The following is an 11303-nucleotide window of genomic DNA, read 5'->3' on the forward strand; positions in this document are numbered from 1 at the left end:
TGCCTGAACCCGATACAACACACACACGCACACACGCAGTCGCTTATACTTGGATTGTTGACGGTCCCTAGAAACGGGCAGACTCCAGATCAGCAGTGAAGTCATATTTGGCTCGGATATTCTTTGTTTTGGTATCTCAAGACATCTTTCAGAGTCGGCAGAGCCAGCAGCTTGCTGTTCTTCTGTTGACTTTGCTTCTTCTTCAAGTTTCCCCTCACCGCTCCCTTTCCAGTTCACTTAAAATCTTACGAGTATGGAAGATAATACAAAGGCAGGCTGGGCTTTTAATTATACCCATCATAAAAATAAACTTGTGTTTGAATGATGTTTCTCCACTATATCACAATGCTGCTGTTTGATGCAGAGTCAATGTACCTGCAATAACAATGTGACCTTTTTCAAAGTGAGACTACTACAGGTTCAATCGCTGGATCTCTGACTGGAATTTAACTTTGCTTTACATGCATATTACCGTACTTTTCGGACTATAAAGCGCACCTGCATATAAGCCGCAGCAGCTAAATTGTCCGTCTGTCTTGCTCTCGTTCTGTCTCTCGGTTCCACTTTTACTTTGGCGCGCTACCTGTCTCACTCTTTTCCAGCCTCCAGCTTTTCCTGCTGGAGCCCGCCGCTTAAAGGTGGCGGGCGCGGACCGGTCATAGAGCCCATAGTGTTAGTGGTGGTTAATTTTACCTGTAAAATCCATAGATTTAGGAGGTTCCCTAGTGGCCGTTAGCTGTACAAAAGAATGGGGAAAAAAGTCGCGGCTTATAGTCCGAAAAGTACGGTACTAGGAAACAACAGCTGTATCAGACATATTAGGCATATTTGCTAATCATAGTTAAATTATTTTGAAGGAATTTCTGTACTTTGCCAACTTGTGAATATTGACTTCAATATCCTCACTCCTCAATTATGTTAAATACTGTTTCTCTTATCATTAAAAGAGCAGGATCTATGAACGAGAGGGCAACAAGTCCACGCTCTTAGCCATTGTAATCAAAGTAATCCTATAACGGCTGCACATTATCCATTCGTGTAGGTAATGCTCATCCTCTCATACCAACGCTAAGCAGTGAAGTCGGGTTGTGTTCTATTGATGAACGGCAAACGCAGATTTATCTGACGTCACTTTGTCCATCTGTATTAATGTGACGAAGCTCTGAAGGCTGTAAACCTAATACTAATAATACCACCTGTGCTAATCCACTTTGCAGGGTGCATTAACCCACGGAGACAGAAGAGCCACAGAATCCAGAGACCTGAGCAAGTACAATTTCGAGAACAAGGTAAGAAAATGTAACTTTTTAAAGTGTGAAAACATTTATTTTAAGCTTTAAAGAGGACTTGTTTTTCTCGCTGTTCATTCGTGTTGCTAAATTCCTGAGTGATTGTTCTCAGATGTTCCTATACTGATTACATGCCCCTATTTCTTGCAGTATGGCACCAAGGCTCTAGATAAAATCACCAAAGCAATCCTTGGCCATATAGAGAACAAGGTGCCCCCTCCCAAAGGATACCCTGGGGGTGAAGCCATGTTCTTCAGAGGTGAGTTAATTGAGGTGTTGTTTACTGTCAGCATCTGTAAACAGAGAACCAACTCCCAAGCATGTTCACTGTGATTGGCCACTAAAACTAGTTTGTTCTTTTTTCAGAGATGAAGATCGGGATGATGGATGTCGGCATCTTTTGTAGGGAGCCACGCTTTGGGATCAATACTGAGAAAGGTAGAGTGTCCACGATGCATGCCGACACAATTCCATAGCTCTGTTATTTGTTTATTTGTGATGAAAACAATGAGCCCCACTAATTGTTCTGCGTTGTGCTTTTATCCCAGACTGCAGCATCACAAAGTTCTTAAACCGCATCCTGGGCCTGGAGGTCCACAAGCAGAACCATCTCTTCCAGTACTTCACCGACAACTTTGACTACCTGATCGAGAAGGATAAGAAGGAGGGCAAATATGACATGGGAATCCTAGGTATGGAGGTCAAATGTGGAGTTTAAGCACTTGCATGGTGCCACTGTTTACAGAACATTAACCTCCATCAGTGTGGATCCTAACATCGGTATTTTTATAAATGGTATGGTTGTTAAATCTGGAAATAGTGTCTGTTCCTTTCTTCAATTGTCTGCGATTGTGTTCCTGATCTTTTAATGTTAGTAATCGCCTCTTTTCTCTCTGGCAGACCTTGCTCCAGGTAACGATGAGATCTATGAGGAGAAGCAGGAAACGTTCATGACGGTTGGAAACCCTCAGGATGGCCAGGTTGTTCTCTATAAGGTAAGCACCTCATCATCTCATGTCGACTACATTGTTAGATAGCTCTTGTGAAACAATATTCAAAATATCATAATTGTCTCTTGAGATACTCCTTGAAATCTGCTTTATGTTCAACATGATCTAGTGTCTTGTCTCTTAAATAATCCTGTATTGGAGTGGAGCAAAGTATGGTCAAATCATGTAAAACTGGTCAAATAAACAGCTACAATCAACAGAAATTCTTACATTTAGTAAATAGTAACAAATTAGATTTTGAAGAGAAGCTTTGAGAGACTGGTTCAATCCCTTCAGACAGTGTGAGGAGCAGAGGCACATTAACAGGCTGATCTTGAGGCATCACACATCCCAAACAAAAAGGTTAATTCTATGAATAAACATGACCCCAAATATATGCAAATCTTCTCCTCTCTCCTTTTATAATAAACCCAGCGGGGCTTGAAGGCTCCCAACAGACCAAAACTATGAAAGTTCACGTGAAATGCCAACAAAGCAATATCCACTGATCGTGTAGGAACATCCAATGAATGTGGATACATTTATTCAGGAGTTCCTGACCATTTTTGCTACAGTGCACAAATGATTTGCACACAAAGACAGTTGGTAAAGAGTGTGTTCCACATTACCTGCAGACCAAGAGGTAACTCAAGAAGATACCTCTAGGCTAAATGACGATTGATGTCACTTTACCAGAAATAAGGCTGTTATCGTGCGGGATTAGCCCATGGCTAAAGGAGGCCTATGTAGACGCGAGTGGCAGATGAGAACAGGATAATTACGATAAATCTTCTGCTTTCGGCTGCAGGCTGACTTGCCTTTGACATTTCAAAGTTGGAGCCAGGCAGAACGCTGCACAACTAGGACCTGTTATGCGAGTATAGAGGAATAGTGTCTGTTGGCATGGCTGAGTTACAGAACAGGCCTGCAGGCACAGATGCCAAGAGTGTCACGGCTCCTCTGGCCTTCACCTGCAACTGAAGTCAGTTATCGCCAACGTAAATACAAAGAGACACCAAATGGCTACAAAAAGTCTGAACACAAAACACTGAGAAGCATTTACCACACAGAGACACAAAAGAACCATAAAAGACACTAAACAACCACAAAGGGACACAGAATGACCACAAAGCGAAACAAAACGACCATATAAGAAGCAAAATGACTACAAAGAAACGCCCAATGACCACACAGGGACACCACACAACAATAAAAAGACACTCAACAACTATAAAGACCGTGTCGTGCTCCAATATAAGCCAGGTGGTGGGGTTTAAATGTCTGTGCCTACGGGCCCATTGTCTCATAATCATCCCACGACTGAGTATATTTTCTGGAGGACATGCTCTGGAGTTTCCATTCAAGAGTCTGTCTCACCTTCAGTGTGTGGTTTTGCAGCTGCTTGGTCCCCCATCTTTCTTTTTCCCAGCACATGCTTACATCTCTGATTCCTTGTGTCCCTGCAGATCAGCGTGGACCGAGGCATGCCCTGGGACGAGGCCCTCAACAGGTCCCTGAAGCTCAGCGGGCCCGATGACGGATTCTACCTGTCGCTGAAGGTGAGTCCATGTTATAATAAGCAAACTGAACCTGAGGATTACTATAAAAGGCATTATATCTCTATTTGAATACAGACCTCTCAGATTAGCATGTGATGACTCAATGGTTGTCCACTGAAAACGCTATTAGTCCCTTAAATAGAGTAAATATTTAACCTCTGCTCTCTCCACAGCTGCGAGGGAACCACCCATGTGTGCTGCTAGCTGAGCAGGGAAGAGGCAAGAACCTCATCGTCTACAAGCCCAACATCGGCAAGCAGACGCACCCCGAGAGCCTGGACAACCTGCAGCTGCGCTACAGAAAGGTAATAAACTAAATTGTGGATTTTTTAATCTGTCAGGATTATAGTTTTGTCTCTATATGGAGGTTTATGTACTGTAAAATGTCTCCAAAATGTCATATTTGAGCTTGTTGTGTTTTCTTCAGAGTTTCTTTAAGATAACAATAAAAACATTTGTAAAAATATTTGATTATAGGGAAGGATTTACATAACAAAAGCTTGAAGTGTTCCCTTTGCTATTTGGAGTAAATGTAATTTAAATATGGAGTCCGATGCCCCCTGGTGGCCACGGAGGAGTACTGAACTGTGAAATATTCAAGGCACTCTGGAGCAGAACAATATGTGAATGTAACACAAACTCCTAAACAATAACATGATTGGCGTAACAATTAGAAATACATATACATGAAGAGGATGAAGTTCATGCCAATGTTGTTTATTTAAATTGTAACTGTTTCTCTTCCATACATTAAAAGAAAGTTATTATTAATGTTCTTTACCCCTAAACCAAAAACACAATAGTTATTTTCATCTTGACAATAATCAAAAACAAGGTAAAACTACAATATGACTTTTAGTCTGAAGTTAAAGAAGCCTCTTTTTTTACTTAAGTTTCCACTTAGGCTAAGATATATTTTTTAAAGCTGGGTAATTGAGTTTTTTTGCTGATTTTAAATGTTGTAAATGTTCTCTCCCAGGTGACTTCAGAGGAAGCGAGGGACAGCTGGGAGAACCAGTTCAACTTCTCCTTCAAGAAGTGCAGCCATGCCAACTGGTAAGCAGCAATCCCCATTGTCCCGTGGGATTAATGGCTCAATCCATCCAATCAGGTTGCTACTACTAATGCAGTCAGGGTGGCTTACAGGTCAGATGCCATTCCTGAGGATTTGCAGATCACCTGAGAACTAGTCATGAAGAAATAACCCACACATGTGCCCGCGTCACCGGATGAACAATGACCTCTAACCCTTAGATGCATAAGTGGGTCTTTTTTGACCCGGTGAGGTGGTTTTCTTGAAGTATCTTTGTAATTACATTTTTTTTATCATTTCATATTCCAGCTATTCCTCAAAAAACATGTTTTGGATATCATGCCATTCACATTTTACATTTAATACATTTTAAGAAATTGTAGTTTTTGTATTACTACCCCAAGCTTCCATAAGTGGGTCAAAAATGAATGAAAATCTAAAATGATAAATAGTGAAAAATTAAATATAAAATATTTCTAGTGTGAACCAAAATATAATACTAATATTATACAAGGGATTTCTCTTAACCAAAATGACAAAAATGGCATGAAAACCCAATGTACGGGTCCTTTTTGACCCACTTATGGAAGACTGTAGGGTCCAGTCACTCATGCATCTAAGGGTTAAACCCTCGTCTCTAATCCTGCCATACAGTTTTCTTGAGACCGTGGTATGGTAGAAAGGTGAGTGCTTCTTAAAAATAATATTCTTTTTCTTTCCTGTCCTGTCCCTAGGAATGGGAAGTGTAAGAAGATCGAGGAAGGTCAAGAGTGTCTGCAGGGCATGCGGCTTCGTCAGTACCACATGCTGTGTGGAGCTCTGCTGCGTGTGTGGAAGCGTGTGTCTGACGTGGTGTCAGACCTCACCAGCTCCAGCATCCTGCAGATTGTCCGTCTAAAAACCAAACATCATAACAAGCAAGTCGGTCAGTACAACCCCCCTTTATAAAAAATCATATTTCACACATTGCCACGAGGTGTTTAGAATAGGTCCCACCTTTTATATAAGCAGGGATATTCTGTAAACATTAGAAGAACACAATAGAAGAAACAGTTTTAAATGTGGATTTGAACAGTGAGTTGTTTTGATGCTGTCAAAGTGCTGACGCTTCTTTATGACACATTGAGGACATGAAATTGTCGCTCACTCACATATTTGTCTCCTATGGACTCCTGGTTGCACTAAATTGACGTAAGATGACTGTTATGAAATCATTAGGCCAGACAGACAGAAAATGTCGCAATTGAACATCCATGAAATCCCAACAGCATGTTGACGCTCACCAGAGAATCAGTGTTGGATCTGTTTTCTCTGTGCATTATACACAGATATTATACATAGGAGTTTATATTGGTTTAATAGGAGAAAAAAACATTGTAAATATTTATTTTAAGAATCATAAACTGGAGCACATATCATGTCATAATCAGTGCTAAGCGTACCAGTCTGTTTACTGTTGCATTTAATACATGTGCTGTGATACATACAAACAGCCGTGTTTATCTATAAAATAATAAATTGAGTCTTTAACAGGGTTCTCATGGATCCTTCAAAAGTAATTATATTAATGTATTAATGAATCAAAAAATATGGCCGTCATTGGTTTGATCGTTTCTTAAATCAATCTTTCAAAAGTCCTAAATATGCAATATTTTCGGTTTGTATTTTTTCTGACTGACATTTAAAATGATTCTATTATTCTCAAATTATCTATTATTTAAATAATTTTACCAAACATCTGATTGCGGATCAGGATAGCTTATGTTTTGCTGCTGAGTCTTATAGCTAGCAACAAAAAAGGGGTCTATTTTATGTTACAATAGACATTTCGTTATTGAAAAGTAGAAAATTCCTAGTGGCATTATTAAAGTCTTAAATCTAACTTGCATTAATCTATAAATACACTACTTTAGCATTTCCCTCCCTGAAAGCTGTGACCTGACTGTCCTCTCATCTGACGCAGGTATCAAGATCCCGGAGAACTGTGTGGCGCGCGTGCGAGAGGAGCTGCTGCAGATGGACGACGAGGTGAAGAGGAGGCGGAAGGAGCGGGAGCAGCAGGCCGTGGAGCAGCGGCAGGCTCAAGACCGCAATCGTAAGATGGAGCAGGACAACAAACACCTCCTGGCCAATCTGTTCAACCAGAAGCCGATGCTCAACCAGTCCCTCGCTCAGACTCTCGCCCAGAGCCAGCTCCTCAAACAGAAACCGAGCGAAAACGCTCAGCGAAGGCAGAGCTTGAGCGGCTCTCAGCTTCAGAGACTGCAAGCCCAAGCCAAGTCGGCTTTACAGCAGCCCTCCAAGAACGTCCCCCTGCTGTCCTTACAGAGAAACCCCGGCCAATCCCAGCAGAGGACCCACAACAGCTGGCTCAACACCTCCGCCTCCACCAACAAGGCCTCCAACATGGCCAGCATCCGCTCCCAGTTTTTCTCCCAGTCCTTCGCACCGCCTTTTCAACAGAGGAAAAACGCTTCACTCCAACAGACCACGCTGTCGCCCAGCTTGTCCTCCAAGAATCCCCTGGATGACATCTTGGATCTGACCATGGGCTCCCCCTCCCCGGACACCACGGACGGCGGGCTAAATCTGGAAAGTCTGGCAGGCCACGCTGCATTCACAGACGACTTTAACCTGGAGTCTCTGATCTCTCAGACGGCATCGAATGCTCAGCAGCAGGCTGCACAGATCCAGCAGCCGCTGCTGTTGCTGCAGCAGCAGCAGCAGCAGCAACAGCAGCAGCAGCAGCAGCAGCAGCAGCAGCAGCAGCAGCAGCAGCAGCAGCAGCAGCAGCAGCAGCAGCAGCAGCAGCAGCGTCAGCAGCAGCAGCAGCATCATCATCTACAGCAGAGGAGCCAGAACCTGCTGGCCAACAACCACCAAGACTTGTTAGATTTATTTGACTTGCCCCTGTCTCCCCAGATGCCCACACAGAAAGCCAGCCCTTCCTCCTCTACCTCCTCCTGCTCTTCCTCGGCGTCCTCCACCTCCAACAACCTGGTTCCTCTCGCCTCGGCAGGCCTCCCCCCCGCCTCCAGCCTCGTCCCCACCCCCTCCCCGTCTTCTCTCTTCTCCAGCCCGTCCCCGTCCTCCTCTCTGTTTTCCAACTCGTCGCCTCGCTTCTCGTCAAACTATCTCCTCCCTCAGTCGGACTCGCTTTCATTGCCCAACGGACACCCCGGCACCCTGGACGCCCGCGAGGCTCTGAACATCATGCTGCAAGAGGCGGCAGATCGCAAGTCCGTCATTAAGTACCGCCCACCAGAGTGAGAGCTCGAACAGCTACAGCTCGCCTGGACTTTGCTTCTTCTTTTGTTGTCTTTTAAAGCAGATTGTGTCTTGTTTGCTGCTGTCTATGAACGCCTCCTCGGACCTACCCCCTCCTCCCCTCCCCTCCCCTCCCCTCAGGGCCTATAGTCACGTCACTGCCTGCCCTGCGCTCGGCTCACCCTTCCCTTTACCCACCTGTAGCGTTCACCTGCTTTAGGCCATAGCGGGCTCCATCAATATCAGATTTCTGCACCAAAGTGAAAGGCAGCTGTATAAAAGAAGTGAAAAGTAGTAACTGTATTTTATTGATCGTACGAGCTGTCCAAACAAAAGCTCATTCATAGAGGTGTAGAAATCTTTAATAAACCTCCCGCTGCTGATTTGACGAGGTATGATTGGTGAAGTTGCTGGAAGCTCTCAATGCTTTTCACCGGCTTTAACCACATCTTTAGACTTTGCTTTACTGTTACTTCGCTTCATGGCCGTTTTGTCTTGACTAAAACAAGGCTGTATGCAAGGCTTGGTTTGAGTGAAACAAAAGATACATTGAACTGGAAGATGGGGGGGAAAGCAAACAGATGGAATCTTTTAGCTGATAAGCCATGAAATGCCTCAGTTTTCCTTTTTTTTCCTCCTACATGCTCCCTCTTGTTTCCCTCCCTGCTTGTATGAACACTAGTGTGAGGAAAAGGAGAGAGGAAGAGCAGTCTGCTGTTGCAAACAGTGCCTTTGGATAAATCTATAAATGCAGTCTTTAAAAATCCATGTAGCCTAATGTATAGATTTGTACTCTTGAGCGTTGGTTTTTCATTTTTTTAATTTAAACGTGGTGTATTTGTATTTATCTTTTAGCCCCCCTGAGGCCGTCAGTCGATGTTTGTGTTACACTATGCTGGTGGTGGGTTTCAGGAAGAAGCCGCCATTACTCTGTGTGTGCTCGTATGTAGCTGCTCCTAAAATAATAGAGCGGCAGACTTATCTTCTTCTCTGTGTCCTTCTGTCCCTGTTGATGCGAGCGACAGTGTGGTCAGTACGGCACGGATTATTATTGAGCAACATGGATAAAGCAAAAATGTCCAAAAATGTTATCACCCCCATTTTTTTTAAATCTGACAATAACATTTAGTGATGTGACTCCTGGTTTGATCTGATTTTGAATTTCTCAGGAAAGTCTTTGTTGTTGTTGTTGTTGTGTCATTTTTACCAACAAATATTTTAGTTTTTAAGTACAGTGACAAAGAATTTCAAGTTTTTATTGTCTTGATGTCTGAAAATGAAAATCATGTTGTTTTTAGCAAATTCTGAGATCCATTTCTCATTCAAATCTGTTTCCATTTCAGCCAGCAAGACCATAAAAACATTTGAACCGTGCAGACTTGTGATGTTCTCTGTGTATGGTAGTACCTGTGAGATCTGGCCATGTTTGTGTGAAAACGATGCACTGTAGTTGGTTCATGACAAAATGCCGGGATAAGTTCAAGTGATCAAAAAGCAATAAAACCATATTCTACATTTTATTGTGAAACAGAGATGCCTAAGTACTGTTTACGCTCAACAGGCAAAGCTTTGTGGTTCCCTTTGCATGGTATGAATCTTTTATTTCTGTTGTGCTTCATAGTCTTTTAGTTAAACAGATTCTGAAATGCATACCACCTTTGTATAGTAAGTTTTCACGGGATGATGTTTTAGTCCTCGTTATTATGAAAAGTTATTGTTATTTATATTTAAGGGATATTTAGATTTTAGATATGTTATCCTGCTTATTAGAATAATCATGGAAATGTTTTTGGTCAGGGAAGTTTCTAGTTTTCAAGATTACTATAAAACAAATTATATTATAACCTGCCACCAAATAAGATTGCACTGTTCTGTACTGCTGTACAGTGTCTGGATTTATTTCTGCTCATTTCAGTTTTGCTTTCACTCAAAAATCATTGTTTCTCCAACTCGTAGACCTTTTGTCAGGCCTCCAATTTGCAGAGAGATACCAAAGTATTCCCCCGAAAAGTTACTGGCTCTAAGATATCAGACCTTTATCAATCTCAGGAAGAAACCAAGAGGTGTAACGGCGGGCGTTGGCAGAAATATATCATATCCCCTTTTAACAGCGGTGAAACTAACCAGTTCATGTGCTATTCTGTTCTTAACTGTGCTGTGACTCTTGCTGTATTTATGTTTTAGAATTAATGTGATGGGTTTGTTGTTTGTCCTTGTGAACATGTCAGTGATTATAAATGTTTATGCCTTCTTAGGGCAAAGATCAACGGCTGTTTCTTTTTAAGGAACAGTTTTATCTGTGCTGGACATTTAATTCATGTTAAAGCTGACGGGTTTTAGAGTCGATTCGTATCTTGGTTATATACGTGCAATTGATCTGTCCAAGCCTCAGCGTAAAACAGATTTCTAGGTTCAGTCTCCCAGTTTCTCCGATTCTTGATAACGCTTCATTTCTTTTGATTTGCAACATTGCAACAATTTAGCTTTTAATATTCCTCATCAGGCACATTCCCGGACATCGGTCTGCAAAAGACTTGCCTTCAATTTAGTTTTTATAGTCACAAAAATAAAGCTTTATGCATTTGAGGGATTTGGACCGCGTTTTTAGGAAGAAAAAGCGTTGTTTTTATTCAAGTTTATTAGTGTTTTTAGGCCTTTTTATGGTTTTATTATCATTTTGCACTAAGAATGGCATAATCAAGTTACTGTTCTCTTGTGGGTTATGATTGAGCGTTGCAAGCTTGTTGTTTTCCTGATCTTTGATGGATAGCTCTGTGTATACTGTAACCATCTGTTCTTGTTTCTCTACCGTTTGCATATTACATCATCTTATCACTCTCAAAATAATTTATTGCTAACAAAAAATGAAACAAAAAACATGCTACTGATTGTATGTATTTTTAAACAAAGCCTATTTTTTCTGTAAAAAAAGAAACTGTGTTCAGCACTTTTATTCTGGGTTGTGCTTTTGTTTTCTATATATTTATAATTTAGATCCAAATGTATATATTGTAAAATTTGTGCCTTTCGACTAATTCTTTAAAAAGGTTTTCTACTCATTAAAGGAAGGACTATATGAAATTGCAATCTTAACTTTGTAAACAAATAAAAACTTGAAGATTGCTGAAACTCGGGAGTCTTTTGTTCATCGGGGTTGTCCCATTCT

The 11303-nt window shown here is 41.8% G+C and overlaps 1 protein-coding gene across 5 annotated transcripts in view; it reads left to right on the plus strand.

The window, feature by feature from the left end:
- The window catches only part of sbno2b (strawberry notch homolog 2b), a 78503-nt gene extending 67237 nt beyond the window's left edge, over positions 1–11266 (plus strand). For all 5 annotated transcript variants that reach the window (XM_034081935.2, XM_034081936.2, XM_034081937.2 and 2 more), the window contains 10 exons: positions 1218–1289; positions 1440–1548; positions 1656–1727; positions 1838–1981; positions 2190–2284; positions 3745–3837; positions 4011–4142; positions 4817–4893; positions 5605–5795; positions 6834–11266. In XM_034081935.2, the coding sequence (XP_033937826.1) occupies positions 1218–1289; positions 1440–1548; positions 1656–1727; positions 1838–1981; positions 2190–2284; positions 3745–3837; positions 4011–4142; positions 4817–4893; positions 5605–5795; positions 6834–8140 (2292 nt within the window). In that variant the 3' untranslated portion in view covers positions 8141–11266. The remainder of the gene's footprint in view (positions 1–1217; positions 1290–1439; positions 1549–1655; positions 1728–1837; positions 1982–2189; positions 2285–3744; positions 3838–4010; positions 4143–4816; positions 4894–5604; positions 5796–6833) is intronic.
- Positions 11267–11303: the final 37 nt, after the last annotated feature.

The sequence above is a fragment of the Pseudochaenichthys georgianus genome, chromosome 4 (genome assembly GCF_902827115.2).
Source record: "Pseudochaenichthys georgianus chromosome 4, fPseGeo1.2, whole genome shotgun sequence".
Lineage (NCBI taxonomy): Eukaryota > Metazoa > Chordata > Actinopteri > Perciformes > Channichthyidae > Pseudochaenichthys > Pseudochaenichthys georgianus.